Source organism: Coptis chinensis, unplaced genomic scaffold, assembly GCF_015680905.1.
Source record: "Coptis chinensis isolate HL-2020 unplaced genomic scaffold, ASM1568090v1 utg73_pilon_pilon, whole genome shotgun sequence".
NCBI lineage: Eukaryota > Viridiplantae > Streptophyta > Magnoliopsida > Ranunculales > Ranunculaceae > Coptis > Coptis chinensis.
Window position 1 is genome coordinate 157,381 of NW_028238182.1, and position 26,685 is coordinate 184,065.

The following is a 26,685-nucleotide window of genomic DNA, read 5'->3' on the forward strand; positions in this document are numbered from 1 at the left end:
GATTGTAAAGTGTGTGTACTCAATTGCTATAGAACAGAATACTATCAAGTATCAACACCCATTATTTCAACCATCTCAACTGGGCTGCTTGCTGTTGTCATTTAATGAAAGCATGGAACCTAATTTGAGACTGAGACTAGATCTTCCCTCTCTTACTCCCGTCGTCGGCGTCCCAATCCAACCATCCGTCCACCTCCTTGGTGCTCCAAACCATTCTCTCCTCTTCAACTGGTCCGTTTCTTCAATGCCTATCTGTTCAATGCTTTTAAACTCATTATAGTTGATGTAGATTTCTTTTATTTTGAGGCTTTTCAATTTGCTTTGTATTTAGGTACCGACTCTGGAATGATAGAGAGTTTTACTGTTCTGTGCACCATTTCAAGAAAGCTACTTTACAATGCACCACTTGTCTTAGCTTCAATGTACTCGATAACCTGACTTACCATTGCACTGCAAAGTGTTACCATGATTCTTGGGATATTCACCGAGCACGTCATCACCAGGTAGCTACTAATTTAAATACCACTACCACATTGGATCTTGATGATTCTTGGAAATCCATTGATTACAACTATGTTGTTAAAAAGGATCCCTCACCTGACATGGTTGACCAACAAGGCAAATCATGGATTACTCTAGCCTCTTCAAAGATTTACACACCCTCAATGGATGATCTTGGATGCATTTTGAGATTGGATTATCAAGTCATCCATTTTCCCTCAACAAAACAGTCCTTGGTCACTGATCGTGTGCTTGGATTCCCTGTTCCTCGTCCTCGTTGTATGATTAAAGTCAACCATCAACCCCAGGATTCTTTTCATGCGCCATTTAGAGTGCTATCATATAATATTCTTGCTGATATGTATGCTACTGTTGTCAAGTATAGTTACTGCCCCACATGGGCTCTTACATGGGAATACCGCAAAAAGAATTTACTCCGTGAGATTCTTGGATATGAAGCTGATATCCTCTGTCTTCAGGAGGTAAATTCTTGTGTCTTCTAAATAACAATTTCCACACAAGTCTATTGCTGTATTGTGAGTAGTATCCTCATTGTTGGTTTGACAGGTACAATCTGATCATTTCAGGATGTTTTTGCAACCTCGGCTTGAAGAACGTGGCTATACTGTAATTTACGAAGGCAAGAAAAACAAGGTACAGTTTTCTTTGTCGTAAGTAATGTGTTTCGATTTGTAAACAGTAAGCTTTATTAATCTTCTTTTTTTTAGTCTCAAGTCCCAGTACCTACTATATAATGTCCTGAAACGGTTCTGATCTGATAATGCCTCAATAAAGCTGTATATTAATTACTGTTCTTCTATATTGAAATAGTAGATTAGTGCTTCTCTAGAGTCTCACAACTAGTTTGAGCAAACTGCTTTGTTGCCACTTGATTCAGTTAATTGTTATTTTAAATGAATGGAAATTCAAGGGCTACGCCTATTATAGAAAAATACAGAAACAGGTTCAGTCACTTTCATTTTCTAGAAGTAAAACTGAAGCTGCTGGCTGCAGTCCCTGAGCCCAACTTGTAGCAAGCCAAAAGTGTGACTTGAGCCTACTTTGCTAAGAGAAGAGAAAGAAGGAAAAGACAGACGGAAGAAACTCAAGAAAGCAATCCTTCCAACCCGAGACATAGACAAAGACAAGTATAATCTTTCTAAAAGAGACTCTAAAAGACCTGATGTACAAATAAACATAAAGGATCTGTTTTGACATGAAATGGATATATCCTTATATCTCTGACTCATATTTATTAGATGATCAAATATGGCAAAAGCTATACCAAGAATTGGTTCACGTAGAGTTCTTCTGTAATTATAATGGAAATTTTGTTATAAATCCAAGCTCAATAATCAATAAACCATGCTGCTTAACCAATATGCCCAAAGATCAAAACTCAAAAGTAACCTCAAGTCTAGTTGTTTTGCATAGGGAAAGAAAAATCCAAAGCTTCAAATATATTCTGTTCCAAACTTGTCTGCCTTCTGGTGATAAGCCCTCTCTTCTGTTCTGTAAGTCTTAGTCACAACACCACTCCCCCCCCCCCCCCTTCCAAAAAGAAAGAAAGAAATATGATTGTGGATTTTACCTGGGTGAATCAGCTTAGCAGTTGTGATTGGCATATTTGAACCTTAACAAACAAACAATAAATATTTTCTTGATGGTGAACTGTCTTACTTGGTGACTTTAAGGTGGCACATTCTTATTACATGTGTGAACGAAACAATTTCAGAACTTCTTGTGCTATCATCATGCACCTCCTTTTAACCAGACATGCTTCAACTGAATGTTTTGCAGGTGTTTACAAGTAATGGACCTGTAGTTGATGGGTGTGTGACATGTTACCGTTGCAATAGATTTAGGGAAGTTTGTCATTATCAGGTAATCTGCCTTCACACATACTGAACCTCGACTCTGGACGCTGCATGGGATCTAAGTTATTGTTTTTTTTTCCATTTTTAGCTTGTATTCAGTGAAATTGCACAAGAAGTAATTGTTGCACTACAACCAAGTGAGAGACTACAATTAACTGAGAAGAAAATTGATCCCATTCGCTTGACTAAGGTATTGGCTTTATCTCTGTTTTTTGGTCGTTGTTACGAACACAGAACATTAGATGACTGTGTGGCTGTTAAAGCTGAATGCTTATTCCGCCATTCTATTATTGAATCTGATTATGTCTTCCCTGTCTTCAACCAATGGTTATCTCACAGTGTTTTGTTTTGCCCCTTTTTTTTCTTTTCCTTTCAGGACAATGTTGCAATTGTTACGATATTGGAGTTTGTGGATAATACTGATTTTCCTGATAAATTGAGTTATAGATTTTGTGTGGTACTCCATTCAATGTCACTTTATTCTGTTATCCACTTTCCTGAGCAAGAATCTACTTCTAGATGAGTGACATGGTTTGGCTAATATCCTCAGGTAAATACTCATGTACATGCCAACGAAGATTTTAAGGATGTAAAGCTCTGGCAGGTACTTGCTAATCACATCCGTTTTCATTAAACTAGTATAGTGGAGTTCTAGACTAATTTGCCTCTGTCTTGTTCGAACATTAGGTTGCAACTCTTGTTGGTGAATTAGAGAAGATTGATTGTTTACGTATTCCTGTATTGGTTTGTGGGGATTTCAACTCTCTTCCGGGAAGGTTATTGCTTCCTTTTAACTACCAATAAAGTTCTTATTTTGAGATACTTATTTCAGTTGCTGAGCACCGATCCACCTTCTCCGACCCCTTTTCTGTTTGTGGATGTACGTCATCTCAGTGGCTGAACATTCTATCTTGTCTTACAGTTTCTTGGTTCCTTTACTGACATAATATACATGAACGTGTACTGTTCTGGTTCTATAGTGCTGCTCATGATCTCCTACTCAAAGCAAAAGTTGATCTTAATCTTGTCGATTTGGCAAATGATCCCCTTGGCCTCTGTAGACGTATGAAGCTTTCCCATGACATGCCTCTGGTTGGTCTCTCTCTCTCTCTCTCACACACACACATGTGCATTACTTCTTTTGACAATATACAAGTGTGTAGTTTAATTCTTCTATAACTGTGTGTTTAGGTCAAATAGGTTGTTTCTTTCTTGCCATCATCAACTCCCTGTCTAGTGTAAGCATCAGATAAATACTAGTATACTACGGTACATATTGCAGTAGCTTCAGCGTATGAAAACTCATGGCTTCTAGTATCAAAGGGATATTAATCTATGGTACTATATGTATTTCGAAAGACTTTTTCTTTATAATTCTTGATGCTAGTTTTTTTTCTTTCAGGTGAGTGCATATGCATCCTTTCTAACGGCAGATAGCAGTGATCCATTATTGGAAAAGCAACGTGAAAATATGAACTCCGAATCTGGTGAACCTCGGTTTACCAATTTTACTAAGGCTTTCTCAGGAACATTAGATTACATATTTTACACAGGTATTGTTGTCTCTTGTGTCAATGGTTTTTCTTCATCAATTATTTTGTTCATGACTTTTATTATCAATTTTATATCTTCTTTACATAGTTCTGAAGCATGCAATTTTTACTATTAAATTATTTAAGCTGTTATGTTAGTCGAATGTGTCACGAACATTATCTACTAAGTGGATGTTCTTTTTTTGATGATGGAATGCACCGTGGCTTTGTGGTTGATTAATGATCTGTTAATTATATTTTTCTTGTTTTCCGGTGATACATAATTGTTAGTTATGGACTTGTGGTTCTTCGATAGTGCTGATATCTTGAACTTTCTTTTTGTGATGTTAGTGAGCACATTAGTTTCCAAAGCATTTGATGTCATGTGTACAACCTTTAAACCAGTGGATGTCTAGCATATACTGGATATTCCAAAAATGACGAGGTTACGCTAGTTCAGTCCTAGTATCAAACGACACTGTTTCTTTTTTAAGTCAATGGTTTTAAGTGGGACGTATATGGGAGTTAGTCCGCTCCTTGTGATCATCACATGTCAGAAACCAATTTTTTCAGAACCTTGCACAAGTTTTATAGTCTTTGCAGTGGGTGTCATCTTTGAAATACTTTTATTTGGTCGAAAGAATAGTTGAATAGACAAATTGGATGAAGTGGACGGATGAACAATGAAGATTTAGCATCTACCCTTGGTAGGAGTAGATGAAGCTCTAGGTTATATTTTACTCAATGTGCATGATACATTCAGCTTCATCGTGCTTAGTTTAGTCCTAGTAATCTGGTCTCAATCCCATGAAAGAGATTAAATGAGAAAAGAAACTGGATGGATTATAAAATGTACTTTTATCTTAAAAATTCATCAAACTGAGCACGTTTTCATAGCCTTTAGAGACAATTAGCTGGATGTCATCTGATTAGGTTTTGAATAGGCAGGATCCAACAAATGGTCTCTCTACACAATCTTGATGCAACTAATTTTTTTTTTTTTTAAATTTGGTTCTTTTATATGTGTGCGTTGCGCATGTTTTAATTCTTAATCATGTTAAGTTTTGTTTCAAGGGAAATTATTTCTCATTTACTGTGAAACTGAAATTGAGTTTTATTACATATAAGCATGTTTCCCAGTTCCGTCTCGATTGCTACGTGTTCATTAGGCATGCAGTCTCACTGAACCTACTTATCATAATTTGAATGTTCTTGGTCATATGTCACTTTTTCATTTATTTTAGTGGTTTGATGCTATGAAACAGCAAATAGATTCACGGTGAAAGGTCTTCTCGAACTTCTAGCTTTGGAATCTGTGGAGAACACAGCCCTTCCATCACCTGAGTGGTCATCAGATCATGTTGCGCTCGTGGCAGACTTCTGGTTTAGGCCGTCCCCACATGGTGGAGAAGAAGCCAATTGTCCACTTCCAGATCAGCTCTTGTGATTTTAAGACGCCTTGTCAGTAATTATAAATGTATACATGGATGAGAGTCAAATTGTGTGCAAGGCAAACTCTTATCAGAATACCATTTTGTTAGTGGGAGTAGATTTTTCTTTTTTCTGGTAAAGTTTTCAGTTTGAGAGGACATTGGAATGTTTGGGCATCCTTTTTTTTTTATATTGGAGTGCTTGGGCATACCTGACTACTTGTAAACTGTGAGAAGATGGTTTAGTTTGTTCTATAGTTCTACTTGTACATTGCAGTGTCTCAGACTCGTGATTGTAAACTGTGAAAAGATGGTTTAGCTTGGTCTGTAGTTGTACAGTGTCTCAGATTCGTCAAATTCAATTTTGACTTGCAAAAGAATGTATCTTTTTTATATGTACCTTTAAGCAAGTTTTGTGATAATCAGGAATACTGTTAAGCAATCCTTTCAATAATTTAATATGCCAAATGGAATTTATCATATTGAGAGATGCTCTCAATATTGGTAGTATACTTTTCAAATTTTGAAGAAGAAATTAGGAGAAACTGGTCGCAAATTTTAATAGACTCTAACCAAATTCGCAAATATCGACCCGGTTATCATCTTTATTTATCTTGTGGCGCGCCCAATATTATTATTGTGCAACATTACCATTGTATTAAATCCCAATTGGAAAAAAAACTCAAACGACATTCCCACTGTCAATCAAAAAATTGAAAAGTAAAAAACAAATAACTCGCGGCGACATTAGTAGTGGCGGCGATCTCTGCATCCGCGATCAAATTGCAAAATTCAAAAAATTTGGACGACATTTGCAATGGTGAGCGAATTTGATGCCACCTATCCAAATTGGAATTCCGGAAAATTCCGAAGTATTTCTACCAATTTTAAGATTTTGACAGGTTATAGTGTTACAGTAGTACATTATTACTAAAATACATATACCTCTTTCAGAATACATAACTGGTTATTGACACACACGCACAGAGAGAAAAGGCAGTTGGGTGCCCGTAACGTAGTGGGGGTGCAAATAATCTGATGATATATCTATCAAGTTGATTCATTGAGCAGAAAGCCAGAGAGTGGTTTTGAGGATGGGTCATGAAGAAGAAGAAGTAAAAGAAGCCTCTTTTCGAAGTAAAGCAGTTCACTTCGTCTCTGATCATCTCCCTACTGTTATCTTGAACCCCATATCTGATGATGAACCTTCCAAGTCTTATCATTTTGCTGTAAGAAGTCACTTTCCACCAACTTTGCTTAATTTGTAATATATGTATTTTTCTGATATGGACTCCTTTGCTTAATAATACTAAATAGCTTTAATAAGCCTGTGAATGAATAACTATTCAACGCTTAACTATGTATTTATATTGATATTAGTACATAACAAAAATAACAAGGAAGAATGTAAAATGCCCAAGTCAAAAGTACCATTGGGAACATATAAAGACATAAATTTATAATTTGTATAAAACCATATGAGCCATTGTATACCATATTAATGATTGCATCATGTTTAAAAAACAATCTTTAATTAATTTTACACATACTTGTGTTTGTTTAGGATGATATAAAGGAGATGGATAGAACTCATCAAGAAACAATCACAGAAGAGGATTCTGAGGTTGCTATGTATGGCCCTGATACATCATCTTTTACGGCCTTTCTCTATTCCCTACTATCATTATCAGAATCAGGGAATTGTTCAAAAGTGGAGGAGCAGAGTCAGTGTCACGTTGATAGAAATGAGTTGGCGTCTGAACCAGGAATTAAAGGAAGCAGCAGAAGAAAATCTTTATTATCTTGGGGGAAACAATCGCTTGGAAGAGCTATCAATCAGGCGGTCAGAACTAATGGGTATAAAAATCAAACTCCAAAAGGCAATTCAAATCATGGTGCTTTGGAAATGGAGACTTTGCATCCTCCGGTGGAGTCTGTGTCACAAATTTGGCTGCCAGAGATTTCAGAACCTTCATTACTTCTTTCAGAGAAGGCACGTTGTTCTCTATATGCTTCCCTTCCTGTGGTAGTTCAAGGGAGAAAGTGGGGGTTACTCTACAGGTGCAGAATCACATCTGTTTTAGTTTATGAAGAATTAGTTTTTTCCTGCAAAGTGTGATTAGTGAGTTTCATTACATGCACAGAATTAGAATTATATATCCATTAAGCTTTTTATTATTTATTAATTGTTTGTTACTTGCAGCACTTGGAGGCATGGCATATCTCTCTCAACCATGTATAGAAGAAGCATGCTTTGCCCTGGTTTCAGTCTCTTGGTATGGTTTTCAAATTCTCTATTGTCAAAAACAACTGCGTTCTCTTGTCAAATTTTCTGTCAATAAGTCTGAAATTCTTGATATGCGTTAGTTAAAACAATGGTTCTAATAGTGTTTTGAAGATTGAAATGTTAGTTAATTATTCTCCTAATAGTAATTAGCACTGCTCTTGTTACAACTGTATATGTGGTGTTTTTATTGGAAGGGAACACAATCATTGTTGATTAGAGTTTCTTTATTATTTTCAAAATTTTCCAATTAATTGTGATTGCTATATTTTCAGGTTGTTGGGGATCGGAAAGGTGCCGTATTTGGTGGCTTAGTTGAGTCACCTCTGCAACCAACCAATAAGAGAAAATATCAGGTAGTTGATGTATGTAATGATTTTGTACCATGGTTTCCTCACAATTTTCTCACTGAGAGTTTGTGGTTCAAGCAGGGTACTAATAACTCGTTTGTTTTCACCAACACCTCTGGCGCACCTGTCGTATTTCGTCCCACAGGTATTGACTATTCCCTTATCTTTCCGCTTGTCTCATATTATTCTAGAAATAACGCCTGCTAACTTCAAGCTGTACTGCATTCATGGTACTGCTAACTTCAATCTGTACTAGAAATCTCTTCTAATAGTTTGAATCAAATAAACCTATTGCCAACTCTGAAGCCACGCCTAAATAATCTGCTTACTGCAATAAGATAGTAATCATTTTTGCATGGGCATTTGAATATCTATGGCTCTTGTCTGAAGATTTTATTTGTATCAATTCTTAGGTTTGATATTCACAGGGACCAACCGTATGCAATCACAATTTTAATGAACATGATTCTACATTTTCTAGTTGATCTGATTGGTTTCATAGTATTTAAGCGGTTTCATTCAGGTACTCTTGGTTCGCACATTGTGCATGGTTTGGAATTTGATTTAGTTGAATATATAAACTTGAAGAGATACTTTGTATTATGTAAAGCATTAGACCCTGGCAGTGATTGCTTTACCCATAATTTTATGTGAATATTTTTTGTTGATATGTTGGACTTGAAGTTAATGAAATCAAAACAAAGCAAACAGTGAAGTGAAAGATCATGGTTTGTTTGGGATGCCAGATTTAGTGGAATCTCACTACAGAATAACAAGGTGTTTCAACTAATGATGAGGATAATGACAACGATTAGGAGTAACGATATTGCAAATTCTCAGATATTTTTGTATTGTATAATTGGTTTTAATACTCAAAATATTTGCAGGTGCTAACCGTTATTTTACTCTTTGTTCCACTGACTTTTTGGCATTGGGTGGTGGTGGTCATTTTGCGCTTTATTTGGATGGAGATCTGTGAGTTATATCCTCCTTTCATTTCACTTCACATTTTCCTTTTGTGCAATAGTTACTATATGGCGCATAATAAATATGATAAAATAGTATTATCATTCCGTACTGGAATCTCCCTTATCATTTTGTTTGTTTCTGAAAGATTGAGTGGGTCAAGTTCGGTTTCGGAAACCTTTGGGAACCCCGGTCTTGCACACACAGAAGACTTCACAGTGAAGGAGGTTGAGGTATGTTTGAAGCAACTCCGAAACTTGCGTTAATCAATCCCAGTAACAAACTTTATTTTCATCTCCAACACAGCTGTGGAGCTTTAACTATACTCCTTCAAAATATGCGGAAACAATTTCTTCATGGCGGACAGAAGAACCTGAGATATGCAGATAATCAACATCCTTAAAACGTGACACAGCTTTAACCGACATGGTTGCATGACAAGTACCAAGGACTGATGAAGAACTAGTGTACATATATGGAATTCCCAAACAGTGTTTTTATGTAAATGCTCTATGCATTTGTGAAGAGAGCTTTTAAGTAGCCTCTCACTTTGACTCAATAGAGAAAGTCTACGAGGTCCTAGTACCTGTGAGTTTAGTAACAATGTACACATTGTAATCTGCAATAGCTACGAACAAAACCTGTGTTAGAGATGCTGGGTTAAGATTTTGTGAAGTAGTACTAATGCAAGGAAGAAAAGCTACCGAAGATGAACCCGATGCACGTATTCCAGTCATTTGCTCCATTTTACATAGGCTTTCAAGCCCCATTAAAAATTTGCAAACATTTCTACATGCCCCGTACTTGTAACGCATCCCTCAACTGGGGCTCATCTTTAGTTCGAAGGCTTGTATGGAAATCTCGAAGATTATGAATACCGCCAAGCGCCAATGCTAGGCAAAACCCTTGCTATTGTACATTTGTACCTAAAATATAAGGGCAAGGGCACGAGTTTTAATGGCTGCTCAGCATTTGAACAATTCAAACTTGGACACTACGGCATAAATCCAAACACAGGCACTGACTACAAGTTCTTACCTCCAAAGCTAAATTGACAGTCAAAGACCCGCGTTGCCTCAAGGACTCAAATATGTATGCCATCAGTGTGAAAATAAAAACATTTAGAGGATTCTTATGAAACGCCCTAAATGCAATAAAAAATGGTGCTGCACAACCTCTAAATTTGTCATAATTTCCATGGCTCCCAAATATATGTCGCAATATTGCCGACGCAGTACATAAATTCCACAATAATGTTGCACTTGCATATAACATTTTCCTCCCTGTTCGCACCCCAACTGTGAGACACTACACTTGCATTTCAAGAGCAACAAATCATCTGCTTAAATAGCTTAGAAAGTGCTTCCAGCTGAACAAGTTCTTTCCTTAGGGCGCATTGGACATTATATGTAAAAAATCAATTATTCTGCAAGAGACTATTCTTTAATATGTAGAGATCTTTGAGCAAAGGAGAGAATATTCAATGTGCACAATGGCACACATCTAAATGCTGCTACGAATGAATGGGGTAAGCATTTGCACTTTCCCCCGTTCAAGAGAACAGCAATGTTTGCCCAAGAACTGCAACCGAGTTACATTGATCTTCCCATGACAAGAGATCAACAAATCTCATCTTAATTGAACTCGAGTTACATCAATGCTAAGACAATTACCAAGTACACACTGGTTTATCGAATAAGACGCAAAATATAATTGGGCTGCATCAACAAAGGGTAACTAGCGATTAAATAAGTAGCATGATTCCAATTTCCATCCGCCTTCAGCAGAGTAGGAAATTAATTAGGTAGTGTAAGAACATGTATGTGACGAGGAAATTAGCTAGTACATGTTATTAAAAACCCCGTCCAAAATAAAACACATAGCAGCAACAGACCATGCATCATCAGTTCATCACGTCCGCCATTGATGTGCAATCAATTGTCACCGAACAAAACTGAAGATAAAACACCCATCACCAATAAATCACAAATCAGCAACAGACCATGCAACATAACGTCCATCATCAATGCCTGGGTGAAATTCAACCTACTCTGCCAAAAAGCCATATTTATGCTATCCCTGCACAACAGCTACAATCACCAACCTCTGTTATCACCAACACCTGGGTTAATTCAACCTACACTGCCAAAAAGCCATATTTACGCTATCCCTGCACAACAGCTACAATCACCAACCTCTTTTATCACCAACACCCGGGTTAATTCAACCTACTCCGCCAAAAAGCCATATTTACGCTATCCCTGCACAGCTAGAGTCACCAACCTCTGTTATCACCTCACTGCTACCGTCACCTCTACTTTTTGGTGCTAAACAACAATGTTCAGGCAAGGGGCGCCTCGCATCATTCCACAGCAAACTCACAACCTTAATCTATATATCAAATCTCTATAAAAGAACAAAATAAAAAAGCTCAAAACAATCAAAGGAGGAAAAGAAAAAAACAAATGAAAATAAGGAAAAATATTTGCAACCATGCCCCATCTGAGAATGACACTGTCTATTATGCATCTAGATGCATCTAAGTGTAACTGAAATATCCTGACTAGTCCATGAGGATGAAGGATGCATCATGCAAGACATCTCAGCTCTACAACTGCTGCTGCCATCAAGATCCAAGTTGCCAAACCACCCAGTTGGCAAACATGGCCAGGACAAAAGTCAGACTCCTGAAGGATGTTTATATGATTATTATTCAAGAGATGTGAGGTAAAGATCTAACCAATTATGAGCTCATCATCGTATATTAACTATGTTTATAAATGTGGTAAAAACAACATACTGTTTGCAACCAGCATCAAACCAAACACCAACCAATTAGAACAATCACCACCAACATATCGAACATCAACACATCTAGGAAAATCAGCACATCATCGGTGACAATCGATCAGCCACGTTCAATCATTCACGAACGTAGCTATAAAAAACCCACATATGTTCCAGTTTAAGTCAGAATTCCAATTAACTAAAGTAACCAACAAAAACCAAAGCTCAAAAAGAAATGTTAACATTAACCAATTAGGACAATCACCACCAACACATCGAACATCAACACATCTAGGAAAATCAGCACACCATTGGTCACAAGTCACAACATCTTGTTGATCAGCCACATTCAATCATTCACGAACGTAGCTATAAAAACCCAATATATGTTCCAGTTCAAGTCAGAATTCCAATTAACTAAAGCAACCAACGTAAACCAAAGCTCAAAAAGAAATGTTACCTACAAAGCAGAACATACAAAGGTACCATTAAGTCTACTACAAGCAGTATGGATCATGCCATCATTTGTCTTGGATGTTTCAACCACGTACTATCCTTAATACCATAAAAACCTACAGAAACTCCAAAAACTAGACACCACCCAAATGAAACCATGAAAAGTTGAACAACAAAATAGTTAACCTTCGAATAAAACCCATGAACACCAAAGTAGCCTCTCGAACTATAACGATGACGTGCAAAACACAAGACTGCCCCCAAGAAGCGAACCCCTACATGATAACTAAAGATCTATCCTCACATGCTGTGCCCTAGCCATCAATCCTGCAAAACAAACATATACAGGTGCCAATTTAATTATCTATTTAGGCCAATCAAATTCACAACATCCAGAATACCGATAGTTGGATACTTACATCAGCATCTGAATTACGAGGAGATGGGCTACGAGAATCAGCACATCTATTCCGCGGCGAAACACTTTTTGGACTTGGTGATCTTTCATCCCTGCTGCGTTTATCTGGACTATCACCTCCATAAGGTGGAGTCACACGTGGGGATGGGCTCTTCCTAGGACTAAGACCTAGCTGAGGGGAGGCACTGGATGGTGATCAGGAAGAAAAAAACATAAGAAAGACAGTAACACAACAGAACGCGCTCAGCCATCTCTGCAAACTAGGTACCTGTCGTATGAGCGGCTCCTACTTCTTCGTCGATAATCATCATCATACCTTCCCCGACTACGGCTTTTGTGGTGATCAGGAGACAGACTGCGGCTCCTGCTTCGATGATAGCGATCTCTTTCCCTTCCTCGATACCTGTCCCTGCTTCTGCTACGACTTCTCCTGTAATCCCTGTCACGGTATTCATCTCTGTTCCTGGCATCATGAAATATTTGAGTAATCCATAACAATACAAAGGACCTTGCCCAATACCAGCAGTTTTATAACTACAATATTGACAGCTTAGTCAGCCAACCCATGAATAGGGTTCCTTTCAACTATTTCCATCTTCATATAACCTGTCACTAGCTAAAATAAAATAGAAGTGTTGTGGTAGTGGAGAAGTATAACTATTTTTCACATTGCATTCTTAATTGCAAACTTAAAAGGTTAACTTTTTGATCGGAAAACTTAAAAAGTTTACATTATCAACAAATTGATAAGCAGACATCACAGGTCCCATCTGGCAAACTGACATATTTAAAAATCTGACATTCCTCGAGTGAGCTATTAAATGTAACAGCTTAGCATTATCAGCTACGTCATAAGACAACACAAAGAAATTCCTCGTATTATGCAACAAGAGATGAGACACTGAAATAACTCCTAATGTCAGAAAGGAGTTGGATTTTCCTAAATGCAAGATTACTGGAGGGGAATTCTTCTGAACAGTTTTTTTTTGGCTACAGATAAAACAAAATTTTCAATTCACCGCATCATCCACGTCCTGAACAATTCATCACTTGGCACATAAATAAAATAAAATAAATAAAAAAAATCCCGCTTACCACACTATGAACTGAAATCAAGCTCGTAAAGATGTTAGGGGGTATGAAGGTTCAGTTCAACATCTTCCTTAAGAACAAAAATTTTAAAGAAAGTAAAACAATACATTCAACTAAGGTGATTACCTAGAATGACGAGGACTTGTGCTTCGTGACCTGCCTCTAGTTTTCGCAATTTTTTCTATTATTCTTCCCTTGTGACTGAAATTGGAGAACACAATACAGCCTTTAATGAGAATAGGGAAAAGATACTAAACATTGGGCTAATAAAATCGTAATCGTATTTCCAGTTCATCCTCATAAATGATTGACTATCAACTTTTATGTTAAACGTTTTCATTGAGCTATTAAGATATTAATATATAGATTGAAACAAAATTCTTACATCTTTTCAGCATTGGGCCCATACTTGGCGAATTGAACCATAATATCTCTGCCATCAACATTTCTTCCTGAGAAAATTTAACAACAGATAATAAGATTAATATATAGATTGAAACAAAAATCTATTCTTTATTACCATCAAGCTTATCCACCGCCTTTTGGGCCTCGTGAGCATACTTGTAACGAACAAAAGCAAAGCCACGAGAATCACCAGTCCTTCTATCTCTTGGGATGAAAATATCAACAACCTTTCCATACTTGTCGAAAAGAGGGAACAAATCATCTGAACTCGTACGGAAGGTGATGTTGAGGACGAGAAGAGAGTAGGTGTCTCTGATGTCTGGAGGACCGGATCTTCCGAAGTGAGACATTCCAGCTAGGGTCTGAACTTTGATGATGATCAGCAGAGAAAATGAGAAGAAAGACAACTGTGTTTCTTCTTATATACAAATTTCTAAACAGGCCCACTTTAAGCCCACCAATATGGAACCTTGGGCCTCCTTCTTCTTTAGGGCATTCAGCCCTATCTAACGGAGAATTGGAAGAGCCTGGAGAGTGAAATCCCTCCACGGCCTAGAAAGTATAAATTTAGCCCCAAACACTTAAATTGACCAATAATTTCGGTTTTAGAACAAAAACGAGTTATTTTTTATTAATACCAATTATGACATTCTCTAATATACATGCAAACACCACTGTAAATTATGTTTTGGTAATCCTTATAAATATAGTTTTAGCGAATGGATTGGGATGATTAGATAGGGTTGACCGAGTTCGTATGGACTAACTGCCTACGTATCAAGTTCTCTTTGGGAAAACTTGAATCAGGTTAGACGTAGTTTATTATCCTCTTTATATAGGCAAAGGGTTGTGCCTTTGGCTATCGCACGTCAGGTCATATTCAGGTCTTTAGGTCACTCCCGAGCCATGATGACGAGTTATATTACGAAGTGTGCCTAAAGTTTTGGTCTTTATTGTAGTAATAAAGACATACATTTACCGACCGTTGAGATGAGAGAGAGTCTAGGAGATCGCTACAATGAGAAGTCGTTCGTGTGTAGCAAGTTACTATGAAGTGAGCTCGTGTGACGAAGACTTTCGGGTCGATTAACTACAAATTAGTCAAATCGCTTGCCATAGTTAAGTCGCTATGAGGACGAGGATCGAGAGTCGATCTGCATTCATATTTGTGTTGGATGATATTCATTGGATGTGAATATTACTTCTTCACAATGTATATACCAACACGCACACACCATTACACATGTGTATAACACACATACAAATATTATTATATATATCTGTATATATGTGCATAATACACATGCAAACACGTATAATTTGATGATCAAAGTGTCCACTGGTTGACACATGTATGGGGGGAGCAGCAGATCACACAGTTGGGGGATCCGAATATCATTTGTTTTGAGTCTCTTCATCTCCATTATCCTCAATGGCGGTGATGAAGGCGAACAAAGCTGAACCACCGCCGCCGCCGAGAACAAAGAAGGTCTGGCTCTATCTCTTACTGCTCACCCTCCAATACGGAGCTCAACCCTTACTTTCCAGACGTTGCATCAGGTCCGTCTCTCCTCGTCAATTAGACCCCGCCCATTTTCGTAATTGAACATCTGAAAACATCAATTAGAATATCATTTCTTGTCAATTGTTATTTAGGGAAATTACTTTTAAGTAATTGCACACCTGAAAAAGATAAACTTTATGATTTCTATCAACTTGTTTGAAATTCATGGTCTATATTGTCATTGTAAGTGAATGTTTTCAAAATGCCTTATTAACATGCATGGACTACTTATTGCGTAGTAAACATTTATATATTGATGACTAGCTTTAGTTCATTCATAGAGTACTAGTGACTACTTCTTGCACACATTCTCTTAATCGATGCTTGCCACAGGAAAGAAGTTATCGTGACCTCATCTGTTCTGGCATGTGAAATGGCAAAGGTGATCTCATACACTACAATGCTTTAAATACGAAAGTTTGATTTCATTTATAAGTTGAGATATTAATTAATTCTATTTCTGTTTCTGTTTCACAGGTTATCTGTGCATTGTTTCTCCTAGCAAAGGAAGGCCGTTTGATTTATTTATGCAATGAGTGGACTTTGATGGGCTCCTTAACTGCATCAGTCCTTCCAGCTGCTATATACGCACTCCAAAATAGCTTGTTGCAGATTTCTTACAGGAACCTTGATTCCCTTAACATTCTCAATACTCAACCAGACCAAGCTATTGTTTACTGCTTTCTTTACCTATCTTATCTTGCGGTATGTGAAAGGCTATGATCCTACATTATTCATCTAACAGCAATGTAGGCCAAATATAAGATCAAATGTTAGATTGTAAGAGCTATTGCATAGACCTAGTGCCTTATGAGAGCAATAGTTACATAAATTTGGTAGGTCATCAGCTACATTCACTTAATCAGACCTTCAGCCCCTATATGAAGCTAATCTACTGGTGGAGCATCAAAATCAACGTGTTGGTGATTAACGATTTAGCAAGAATCCACTGAAGTTGACATGCCTAAAGTCCATAGATAATTTACCTGTGGCTGCATCAACTATTACTTTTTCACCGATTGCATAATATCTTCTGTGCCCCATTTGGCATTGCTGTTATTTGAAGTGTTGTTTTCTTTGATTTCATAGCTTAAACCTTGCTGTTCAATCTCCATAACTTACTTTGAACATGTAAATTGCACTTAATTGTTAAGTCTATAACAATGACTAAGTTTAAAACCAGAGACTATAAAAAAGTGTGAGCTACAAATTAGAGACTATAACTTATTACTGATTCTTCTCTGGTTCCAATATGCAGGAAAAAGCAATCACCTGAACAGGTCGGGGCTCTGTTATTATTGATACTCGCTGCTGTTCTCCTAAGCCTTGGCGAGGGCTCTGGCGAAGGTTCTAGCGGCAGTGATCCCGATCGGATTATGTTTCAGGGCATTATTCCTGTTTTAGTTGCATCAGTACTCTCAGGCTTGGCTTCTGCTCTCTGTCAATGGGCTTCTCAAGTTAGTTGTACTCTATACCTCTATGTAGCTCACACTCCAAGATGTCCATTGACTATCCTTTCCAATTTTCCACTTCGTTTACTATGTTATTGCAGGTGAAAAGTCGCACCTCTTATCTGATGACTGTAGAAATGTCAATTGTTGGAAGCTTGTGCTTGTTGGCGAGTACCTACAAGTCTCCTGATGGAGAGGCAATCAAACAGCATGGCTTTTTCTACGGTTGGACTGCAATTACTTGGGTACTGATGCCCTTCTCAGCCTACTTATACCTTATTAATGAAATTTCACTTTACTGAAAAAAAAAAAAAAAAAAACCCCGAAAAAATAACTTGGGTATTGATGCAAAAAATTATTTGATACTCCTCCATTGAATATAACAAGGATCGTGGTAGTTTGATGACAATGGTTTTTCAATCCTTAACGCACCATTGTACGTACTGGGGCTGTGTCTCATAGTTAGTAGTTCCAACCTAGGATGTGCGTACACTTTGTATCATAGTACTTTTAATTGTATGCATAGAAAATATGTTGATTTAGACATCAAAATCTCCTAGGCCAAAGTTGAACCCTTCTTTATGGGAAACATCAGTGTTGATCTATCAACCCCAAATATTTGACATGTGTTCCAGTTTAGTAGTCTGGCATGGTTGTCCTTTCAGCAATTCATTGTTGAGAGTTTTTCTCTATCTTTCTTCTTTTCTTATGGTTTACCCATACTTTAGTTGCGAAGTTGCACCATGATGGATTGTTAGTCTCCTTTCAATCCCAATAAAAGGGTGTTGTGTTTGGTTTCTTGATTATAAAATTATAATGGTACTCTTGACTACTAACAAAGTTTTGTAAGAAAAAGCAATTTCGCCCATTTGCCATCACCTCCAATTCGAAGTAATTCGTTAGATAGCAGTAACCCTTAAAAATGTGTACCAGTTTCAAGTAATTACAGTTGGAGTCTTGGAGAGTGTCTACAATGCATTTTCTTCTGGTAGTGAATATTTGATGTTATTCTGTATCACCTTCAGTTATCTTTTTTGTTTGTCAGTTGTATATTACTTATTACTGTTTGTTAGTCACTTAGCCTCAATCCTCAGTTCTTTATTGATAAATGTTCTGATGCTGTGTATATACATTAGTTATTGAACTGCTGTAAATTGTACTTTGTCTCAGATTCCAGTCATATCTAATGCAGTCGGAGGCATCCTTGTTGGACTTGTTACAGCTCACGCCGGAGGTGTCCGAAAGGTAAGTGAAACTTGGGACATAAAAGTAATATTCAGGATGTGGGGGTATGGAAGATCAGAGCTTCCTGCACGAGGGAGCATGTGGGCTGTTTATGGCCATCATGCAGGTGGTTGAGAACACTGATTTATTAGCGTCGACTTAGATCTCACCTAGCCCAACAGTTATGGTGTCTGATATATCAGCGCTGAGTCTATACTCGCTGTTTTGGAGAACTACAGATGTGAATCCTGATTAGAGGAAGAAAGCACAAAAGAAAAAAAGAAAGAAAAAAGAATATTGGTAGACTAGAGAAATGGACTAGTCCAAACTTGAAGTTTATATTTGCAAAGAGAGGCTGAGTGGTTTTAAATAATCAGAAGTATTTGTCTCTCTGCTTCAGTAGTATTATCTAATTTCCTTCATGTATGTGCAGGGATTTGTCATCGTTTCAGCACTTCTTGTGACGGCCATGCTGCAATTTGTTTTTGATGGAAAACCACCTTCATCGTATTGCCTTCTAGCACTGCCTTTTGTGATTAGTAGCATTTGCATATACCAGAAGTTCCCTTACAGAATTAAGAAGAAGGAATCCTAAAAGTACTCGTCACCACTATAAGGGAAGATAAAGCAGTTGTAATCTTCCTCCTGAGGAGGAACTGTAATTGGTTTAGTGCGTACCATTTTCTCTTGGAAATTAGGGATAGGAGATATTAATTCAAAGGTGTAAATCAGCCCTGGATCACAATGGAGTAGTGGCTGTAGTTTGTAGACTGACCTAGGTGTATGAACTTTAATCACTGGTTAATTGTGTTCTCATCAGTCAGGTTTTATACCATGGTGAACAGAGCTTCAAATCAGGCATCTCAGATATTTGAAAAACAATCAGGAGTTGATGAATATATTTGTAGTCTGAATTCAGATTGAAGCTTGAAATATTTACGTTTGAAATGTATTTGTAGTCTTGAATTCAGACATCCATCAACTTTTGTTTGTCACCAATCTGTACTTTCTTTGATGTGTGCAAAATCTCGGAGGTTTATTATGTGGCTTGTCTAGATAAGTAGTGAATAGAGAGAATGGTGTTACTAGTTAGAGCATTTCCAATGCAAGTCAAAATAATCCCCTTTATCACCTCCATGATGGCAGTTATTCTCTCTCTTTTCACCGTTTTGGTGAAAAACAAGATGAAGCTGAAGCTGTGCAATGTAAAGGTGAAAAAATATCTCGGACGGGATGTTGGATTCCGTTTGGACGTAAAAATCGAAAAAATACACTCGGACGGAATGAAACATCTCGTTTGAAATTTTAAAAAAACCCGAAAAAAAATCGAAAAATTATGCGAGACGGAATCAAACATTCCGTTCGAAGTTAACCAGTCAGCCACAATTTGGCAATATTTGTGGCTTGTCTAGGGCTCTGTTTGGCTGCAAGAGATATTGTATTATTTAACTATGATTAGGTGATACAAGTCATGAGATGAAATACTTGTGTATTTGCCTTTTATCCTGTCACATATTTTATTTGGCTACTGTTTAGTTGACATTCACAACTATATACTCATTTTTTATATTATACAAGAAAAAAACTAAAAAAAAAAAAAATATACAAAATTTGCAAATAAAAACTTAAAAACAAAAAAACTTGTAAAAAAAATATAAAATTGAATACAATAACCCCTAAAAAAAGAAAGTCCCAATTTGATAAATAATTGAAGATTTAAACACCACTTTTTTGAGAAAATAAAAAAAGTGGAGAGAGAAAAATACATAAGGTTTATGGTTCTATTACTATGATTTCCATGAAGGAGAAAGAGAGAAAGGAGGAAAAAAAGATACGGAGAACATTTTTTATGTGTTTTTATTATTATTTTTTTTTCTCTCATGGATAGAAAACACGTTTTTCTTTGGATTTGTTTATTCACACTTTTGTATTTCTACAATTCAAAGGACTTACTAGAGTATCTACGTTTTAAACAGACCAAATATCTATACAAAATAAACATGACTACTACGTCACCAATTCCTGAATATAGACTCTCTATTCACACTGCAATGCAAACAGAGCCTAGATAAGTAGTGAATAGAGAGAATGGTGTTACAAATAGGTGCCTAACTGTCTAATGTGTTGTCCAATCAGAAAAACACACAAATTTATAACCAATTAACAAAAAAAAATTCAAAGAAAAATATATATTGTAATAATAAACACTTAAATATATATAAAGAACTGATTTTTATTTGATTTATTATGGTTTTCGTTCAGACAAGATCATAAGTTTTGATGGGTGTTTGAGAATCGAATGGCGGAAGAAGGTTTATTATCATTATCATTAGATAGAGAATCAAATGGTGCAACGGATTCATCTGAATCGAGATGGGTGTTTCAGAAGGATGACGACTCAGATTTCGATGACGACGAAGAAGAAGAAGATGAAGATGAAGATTTGCCTCGGAGAATGAGTATGGATTCTGAGGAAGACGATAGTGGTGAGCAGAGGCTGATTCGCACCGGTCCTCGTATTGATTCCTTCGATGTTGAAGCTCTCGAAGTTCCTGGTGCTCATAGAAATGATTACGAGGTACATTTTCCATTATTGAATTAATACTGTCAATTAAAATTTATGGAAATTCAATTAACAATGACTCAGCTTTTTTTACTAGTGATTGTGTTACTGTTAAATCTGTACAGTGAGGAGATATTTCATACTAGGAAATAAATGGAGTTTATAGTAGAACACTTATGCTAGTCTTGATATCTATAGACATTTAAGAGAGGTGATACATATTGGGTATCGTGTTTGACACCGCAGGAAAATGCACTAGACATGTGACGAAATTAAATTGAGAGTTTACTCTCTGAATTCTTCAGATATAATTGCAGGAATTTACTCTGGGAAAGAACATCATGCTTGCTTTCCAGACACTTGCGGTCGTATTTGGTGATGTTGGAACTAGTCCGCTGTACACCTTCAGTGTAATGTTCAGCAAATCTCCTATTAATGGGAAGGAAGATGTCCTTGGAGCGTTATCACTAGTCTTATATACTTTAATATTGGTACCACTGATCAAATACATATTTATTGTTCTTTGGGCTAATGACGATGGTGAAGGTACGCTGGTGATTTTATGGCCATTTTTTTTTTTTTACAGATATACAAGCACACATGCACACACTCACTCACACCTGTATGGTGGGATCTAATTGAAGTCCTATGGTTCCACATGTAACTGCTGCAGGTGGTACATTTGCGGTGTATTCATTGATCTGTAGGCATGCAAAAGTCAGTCTTCTCCCAAACCAGCTACCTTCTGATACCCGCATATCTAGCTTCAGGCTGAAGGTTCCATCACCGGAACTTGAGAGGTCTTTAAAAATTAAGGAGTGCCTTGAGACTTCACTGACACTGAAAAAGCTTCTTCTGATGCTAGTACTGGCTGGTACTTCTATGGTAATAGCTGATGGAGTTGTTACCCCAGCGATGTCAGGTTTTGAAATCTATTTAAATATGCCCTTCTGTTGTTTGGATCAATCATTTATGAAACAATGCTAGAACTAGAGTTGATATTAGTTATGTAGGACACTTTAGTGGAATATGAAGAATGGTTTTTTGATGCACAAATATGAGTTAGAATTTTTCTCATGGTCTTCTATTAATGGATGGTGCAGTCATGTCAGCTGTGGGCGGTTTAAAGGTTGGAATAGCAGGAGTTACGCAAGGTACATGCTTCGTTTGCCAAGTGTGTCAGTCAATGAAGTCTTCATAGATAATTCTCTTTCGTATCATAATTCTTTTTGGCAATGGTCAGAGACAAGATAGATAGCATACAAAATAACGGTTTCCTCTGTTCTTTTGCAGACCAGGTAGCGATGATTTCGGCTGCTTTTCTTGTAATTTTGTTCTGTGTACAGAAGTATGGGACAAGCAAAGTGGGACTCGTAGTAGGTCCTGCTTTGTTCATTTGGTTTTGTTCCATTGGGGGCATTGGGATCTATAACCTAATAAAATACGACAGAGGGGTATTAAGGGCTTTCAACCCAGTACACATCTATTACTATTTCAAAAGGAATTCAACACAGGCTTGGTTTTCTCTTGGTGGCTGTCTTCTGTGTGCAACAGGTCAAGTCACTTTGAAATTTTGGATTCCGTGAATTTCATATCCATTTCTCTAGTAAATAGTATCTGAATTTGACTCTATGAGTATGTTTATTTTATTCGGAGTTTTAAGTGTTAGACTGTGTGTCCTATTTTCTTAAAAATTTATTTGCCTGTATAGGGTCACGGGTCACCATTGGTTTAGTCTATCAGCCAGGTTTTTTTTATACACACATATTCTTCTCTTTATCATAACTTAATAATGACTGTACAAATAGTGTAGGGATAATGGTCAAACATGCAACATGATAACCTAAGCCTTTCATCGAAACTGTGAATCATAATTTTGGAGACATTAGTAACTATTTGCCCTACTTCTTTTGGGGATCTTACTTGCCTGAATGTGGTCCTCACTCCTCACTCCTCCTCCTCACTCCTCACCTGTTTAGTCTGTCGGTCAGGGTTTTGTACACACCTAGCGCTTTATTATAACTCAGTTTTCACTACACATAGTGAGACAATGTCAGGCATGCAATTTGATTTCCTCAGTAGTTCATGTGAAACCATCTGGAGAAATAGTTCATCATCTTCAAGACCAATCTCTCTCTCTCTTTGTGGAATACTAATATCCACTTACGTTCAGGTTCCGAGGCGATGTTTGCAGACCTTTGCTACTTTCCTGTCAGGTTGATTCAGGTAAAGAAAAATTAAAATATGTGCAGGATTAGCTATTCCATACGTCCAAAGTGGCTAATTATTTGCTTGTTATTGGTCATTGCAGGTCACATTTGTGTTTCTGGTTCTGCCTTGCCTTCTCCTAGGATATCTTGGTCAAGCTGCATACTTGATGGAAAACCTAGGCAACTATGAGCAAGTTTTCTTTTCTTCTATTCCAAGTAAGCTCTAAAATGTTTGTAGATTGAATGTGTTAATATTTTGGCAAATTTTGAAATGTGAATTGTCATGTAGTGAACACGATTAATTATTTTGGTTTTTTAGAATACTATACCCGTAGTGTATGTGCTAAGAGCTTACGAGTTCTCCCCATTATATAAAATCTTGGATTCGATGTTTGCTGTTTACAGGTGGCATGTTCTGGCCAGTGTTGTTCATAGCTAATATTGCTGCATTGATCGCCAGTCGGACAATGACAACAGCCACATTTTCATGCATTAAACAATCAACAGCACTTGGTTGTTTTCCTCGCCTAAAAATCATTCACACATCTCGAAAATTTATGGGTCAGATCTATATTCCAGTCATCAACTGGTTTCTGCTGGTACTTTGTTTGGTGTTTGTTAAAACCTTCGCATCCATAAATGAGATGGGGACTGCGTATGGTAACTCTTCAATATCTCAACTAGTTCCTTTTTTGTACATTTACATTGCCTTGAACCAACATAAAAATACTTTATTGAGTTGCTTTTACATTGCTTTGAATCAACATATAAGTCCTTCATTGAGATGCGTAATAAGCGGAGTCCTTCATTGAGAGCTTCTTAAAAGTGATTGAAACATCACCTCCCTAAACATGAATTTTTCTGCCTATCAAGTCGTTCATATGCTTTTGGAAGAGTATAAAGTGGTGAAGTGAGGAAAAAGGATGAGGTGTAATATCACACTGTGCAAGTGAACAAGTTTCAGTGTGAATCAGGGGTTATCCCTATATCTAAAAATACAGGGTAACTTGACTTTCAAAAAAAGGATGGAATGAAAAATGAGAACCGTCTTTGGGAAATTTTCTGCTGATTCCGGGTCCATAACATAGTATCACATGGTCGTAGGGCCCTTAATTTAAGAATTAAATATCCTATATCAGAATCAAGAATATTAAAACAAGCTATTACGCTAGCTAGGCAATATATCCACACCTACATAGAATAAGTTTGCAGTTATGCCTCGCATAATCTTCTCGTATTGATTCGGCAAAGATAATCACTTAAAGCTTTTTATTGACCACCATAAACTTCTGGCCATATATGATTACTTTTGTATGAATTATTATTTGTTGCTCTATTTAACCCTTATTCCACCGATTTTGTGGTTGTCTTATATGAGGTGTGTTATGCAGGCATTGCTGAGCTCGGAGTGATGATGATGACAACAATTTTAGTAACCATTGTTATGCTTCTTGTATGGCAGATAAACATCATCACTGTGCTATGTTTTCTGGTTTTTTTCTTGGGTTTAGAATTGACCTTTTTCTCATCAGTTTTGTGGAGTGTGGGAGATGGAAGTTGGGTCATATTGGTTTTAGCTGTAGTTCTCTTTTTCATTATGTATATCTGGAATTACGGAAGCAAGCTTAAGTATGAGACTGAAGTCAAGCAGAAGCTCTCAATGGACTTAGTGCGGGAACTAGGTTGCAATCTTGGGACGATAAGAGCTCCTGGCATTGGATTGCTTTACAATGAATTGGTGAAGGGAGTGCCAGCAATTTTCGGCCATTTCCTCACCACTCTTCCTGCTATCCACTCTATGATAATATTTGTGTGCATAAAATACGTTCCTGTTCCTGTCGTACCTCAAAGTGAGAGATTTCTATTCCGGCGGGTCTGTCCAAAGAGCTATCACATATTCCGTTGCATTGCCAGGTACCTAAAATGAATTATATGTTATTGCATAAACTTATTACCTTGGCAATCCGAACATTATCTGAATTTCATTCTGTATTGGTTTAATTGAGAACCCGTGAATGTTAAATTCGATATTTGTTGCAAATCCATTCTGGGACAAAAATTGGAGAGACTTGAACTCCATTTTTTTTTTCAAATGTGTAATTCCTAATTATCAAAAAATAAATAAAATCCTAGTTATAGCTCATCTTTATATGTTTCCCCTAATTACAGTCAAATTTGTTTGTTGCTGTGCTTTCTAAGACTCCAATCACCAGTTGAACAATGTAAAAATAAATTTATTGATTGGAAATCTACCTTATTGCTGTGTGCATATCTTCAGGTATGGCTATAAGGATGTGCGGAAAGAGAATCACCAGACATTTGAGCAGCTCCTGATTGAAAGCCTTGAGAAGTTCATCCGACGGGAAGCTCAGGAACGGTCATTAGAGAGCGATGGGGATGAAGACACAGAGTCTGACAATGAGGCATCTTTTTCTAGGGTGCTCATTGCACCGAATGGAAGTGTTTATTCACTTGGTGTCCCACTGTTGGCAGATTTTAGGTGCAATGACAAACCTACTTCAGAAGCAAGCACTTCAGGTGAGGTGAAGCCTGTTCCGGCGGACCAGGCTGTATTTGATGCAGAGCAAAGTTTTGAGAGGGAGCTCTCTTTCATTCGAAAAGCCAAAGAGTCCGGAGTCGTTTATCTTCTTGGTCACGGAGATATAAGAGCAAGGAAGGACTCTTGGTTTATCAAGAAATTGGCTATAAACTACTTTTATGCGTTCTTGAGAAAGAACTGCAGGAGGGGAATTGCAAATCTGAGTGTACCGCACTCTAATCTGATGCAAGTTGGCATGACATACATGGTCTGAAGCTGATTTTCCACCCAACTAAAGGCCTTTTCTTCTCGTTTCATTTTATTTGGTGTCGAAGTTTACATTTGCAGTTGGATTGAAAGACCGTGTTTGAGCTGGGAATATTGTTAAACGAGGCCAAAACACCGAGAACACTGATTGTTCACACGGAAGTGAAGGCAACAACAGCTGGGATACTTGGCAAAGAATAGCTGCTGCATTTGATGCTTTAACTGATTAACTCAATTACTTCTGCTCCCAGTTCACGCTAACAGACAGAAACTTTTACTAATCTTTTGTAGGTTTTTTTTTTATAACTGGGTATGCGTTTCCGTTGTCACGATGGATATCAGTTGAACAGACTCCTGTGATTGCATTTCTGTTGAAAGGAAATAGAAGAATGTGATTCTTTGTGGTTGTAGCTCATACTGACAGTGCTAATACGTTCTAGGTGATAACTAATAATGTTGTAAGCTGAGTCATAGCATCACAGTTACCTCATCTCAGGTATCCATATTTGATAAACTGAAGCACATGTTGCCTAGTACATTGTTTGTTGTGTATGAAAAGTGTTGATATTGATTTTTGTTTTGTCAAATTGTTTTACCTTTCCTGCAAATTTTATTTTTGAATATTAGTCTGTCGTTGTTTTATTATTGAAGATGGACATCTTAAAACCAATTGGTGAAAACCAGTATGATGTTGAAGGTGAAAATTGGGAGTAAAAGCAGGTATCTGAACCGAAAGAAGGAACAAACGGGCTTTTGTGAAGGCCCAGTA

General features: G+C 37.2%; 5 protein-coding genes and 1 long non-coding RNA gene across 27 annotated transcripts; 5 read left to right on the plus strand and 1 right to left on the minus strand.

Annotated features, from left to right (window-relative positions):
- Window positions 1–28: 28 nt before the first annotated feature.
- Window positions 29–5,731, plus strand: LOC147472793 (carbon catabolite repressor protein 4 homolog 1-like). Of its 4 annotated transcripts, XM_086588273.1 has the most exons (12): window positions 29–231; window positions 332–503; window positions 588–983; window positions 1,069–1,155; window positions 2,302–2,385; window positions 2,467–2,568; window positions 2,755–2,835; window positions 2,929–2,982; window positions 3,066–3,154; window positions 3,359–3,470; window positions 3,781–3,931; window positions 5,176–5,731. In XM_086588273.1, the coding sequence occupies exons 1-12, from the start codon at window positions 113–115 to the stop codon at window positions 5,355–5,357; spliced, it is 1,629 nt and encodes a 542-aa protein (XP_086444399.1). In that variant the 5' UTR covers window positions 29–112; the 3' UTR covers window positions 5,358–5,731. The 4 variants fall into 4 exon arrangements, with proteins under 4 accessions (XP_086444399.1, XP_086444398.1, XP_086444400.1 ...); XM_086588272.1 differs by having other exon boundaries at window positions 30–231; window positions 332–983; XM_086588274.1 differs by lacking the exon at window positions 29–231 and having other exon boundaries at window positions 887–983.
- Window positions 5,732–6,283: 552 nt separating this feature from the next.
- On the plus strand, window positions 6,284–9,676 carry LOC147472794 (TLD-domain containing nucleolar protein). The gene is made up of 8 exons (XM_086588204.1): window positions 6,284–6,569; window positions 6,905–7,401; window positions 7,544–7,616; window positions 7,900–7,980; window positions 8,056–8,119; window positions 8,862–8,949; window positions 9,089–9,173; window positions 9,247–9,676. The coding sequence occupies exons 1-8, from the start codon at window positions 6,435–6,437 to the stop codon at window positions 9,328–9,330; spliced, it is 1,107 nt and encodes a 368-aa protein (XP_086444330.1). The 5' UTR covers window positions 6,284–6,434; the 3' UTR covers window positions 9,331–9,676.
- Window positions 9,677–10,171: 495 nt separating this feature from the next.
- Window positions 10,172–11,472, plus strand: LOC147472795 (uncharacterized). Its single transcript, XR_015210695.1, has 2 exons — window positions 10,172–10,744; window positions 10,824–11,472. It is a non-coding gene; the product is annotated as an uncharacterized LOC147472795 (long non-coding RNA).
- On the minus strand, window positions 10,654–14,503 carry LOC147472796 (uncharacterized). 19 transcript variants are annotated; one of them, XR_015210693.1, is made up of 11 exons: window positions 14,214–14,503; window positions 14,079–14,145; window positions 13,820–13,894; window positions 12,870–13,058; window positions 12,603–12,786; window positions 12,188–12,510; window positions 11,993–12,096; window positions 11,741–11,878; window positions 11,433–11,627; window positions 11,136–11,346; window positions 10,654–11,046 (listed from the first exon to the last, which is right to left on the minus strand). XR_015210693.1 is itself a non-coding variant. In XM_086588245.1 (6 exons), the coding sequence occupies exons 1-6, from the start codon at window positions 14,446–14,448 to the stop codon at window positions 12,505–12,507; spliced, it is 762 nt and encodes a 253-aa protein (XP_086444371.1). In that variant the 5' UTR covers window positions 14,449–14,501; the 3' UTR covers window positions 12,160–12,504. The 19 variants fall into 19 exon arrangements, 1 of the variants encoding a protein (XP_086444371.1); XR_015210690.1 differs by having other exon boundaries at window positions 10,654–11,346; window positions 11,971–12,096; window positions 12,370–12,510; window positions 12,870–13,064; window positions 14,214–14,501; XR_015210689.1 differs by having other exon boundaries at window positions 11,741–12,096; window positions 12,870–13,064; window positions 14,214–14,501.
- A 970-nt stretch (window positions 14,504–15,473) lies between these two features.
- Window positions 15,474–19,379, plus strand: LOC147472797 (Nucleotide-sugar transporter family protein). Its single transcript, XM_086588203.1, is given in 8 exon segments — window positions 15,474–15,658; window positions 15,996–16,044; window positions 16,140–16,298; window positions 16,300–16,367; window positions 16,921–17,119; window positions 17,215–17,358; window positions 18,284–18,358; window positions 18,771–19,379. Coding segments are annotated over 8 exon segments (984 nt in total). The 5' UTR covers window positions 15,474–15,530; the 3' UTR covers window positions 18,933–19,379.
- Window positions 19,380–20,361: 982 nt separating this feature from the next.
- LOC147472798 (potassium transporter 7-like) lies at window positions 20,362–26,491 on the plus strand. Its single transcript, XM_086588202.1, has 10 exons — window positions 20,362–20,915; window positions 21,218–21,446; window positions 21,574–21,822; window positions 22,004–22,054; window positions 22,194–22,454; window positions 23,074–23,126; window positions 23,212–23,326; window positions 23,516–23,770; window positions 24,502–25,024; window positions 25,389–26,491. Exons 1-10 carry the CDS (start codon window positions 20,637–20,639, stop codon window positions 25,921–25,923), a joined length of 2,550 nt encoding a protein of 849 aa, XP_086444328.1. The 5' UTR covers window positions 20,362–20,636; the 3' UTR covers window positions 25,924–26,491.
- Window positions 26,492–26,685: the final 194 nt, after the last annotated feature.

What these genes read in the sequence shown, in the direction of transcription:
- LOC147472793 (XM_086588272.1), top strand. Translation starts at nt 113, where the DNA reads ATGGAACCTAATTTGAGACTGAGACTAGATCTTCCCTCTCTTACTCCC. An exon ending in TGAGTTATAGATTTTGTGTG is followed by an intron (nt 2,836 to 2,928) that starts GTACTCCATTCA and finishes TAATATCCTCAG; the next exon opens with GTAAATACTCATGTACATGC. An exon ending in TTCAACTCTCTTCCGGGAAG is followed by an intron (nt 3,155 to 3,358) that starts GTTATTGCTTCC and finishes CTGGTTCTATAG; the next exon opens with TGCTGCTCATGATCTCCTAC.
- LOC147472798 (XM_086588202.1), top strand. Translation starts at nt 20,637, where the DNA reads ATGGCGGAAGAAGGTTTATTATCATTATCATTAGATAGAGAATCAAAT. An exon ending in CTCATAGAAATGATTACGAG is followed by an intron (nt 20,916 to 21,217) that starts GTACATTTTCCA and finishes ATATAATTGCAG; the next exon opens with GAATTTACTCTGGGAAAGAA. An exon ending in AATAGCAGGAGTTACGCAAG is followed by an intron (nt 22,055 to 22,193) that starts GTACATGCTTCG and finishes GTTCTTTTGCAG; the next exon opens with ACCAGGTAGCGATGATTTCG.
- LOC147472796 (XM_086588245.1), bottom strand. Translation starts at nt 14,448, where the DNA reads ATGTCTCACTTCGGAAGATCCGGTCCTCCAGACATCAGAGACACCTAC. An exon ending in GGGCCCAATGCTGAAAAGAT is followed by an intron (nt 13,895 to 14,078) that starts GTAAGAATTTTG and finishes CTCCAATTTCAG; the next exon opens with TCACAAGGGAAGAATAATAG. An exon ending in ACAAGTCCTCGTCATTCTAG is followed by an intron (nt 13,065 to 13,819) that starts GTAATCACCTTA and finishes TCATGATGCCAG; the next exon opens with GAACAGAGATGAATACCGTG.
- LOC147472794 (XM_086588204.1), top strand. Translation starts at nt 6,435, where the DNA reads ATGGGTCATGAAGAAGAAGAAGTAAAAGAAGCCTCTTTTCGAAGTAAA. An exon ending in GCCCTGGTTTCAGTCTCTTG is followed by an intron (nt 7,617 to 7,899) that starts GTATGGTTTTCA and finishes CTATATTTTCAG; the next exon opens with GTTGTTGGGGATCGGAAAGG. An exon ending in CCAATAAGAGAAAATATCAG is followed by an intron (nt 7,981 to 8,055) that starts GTAGTTGATGTA and finishes TGGTTCAAGCAG; the next exon opens with GGTACTAATAACTCGTTTGT.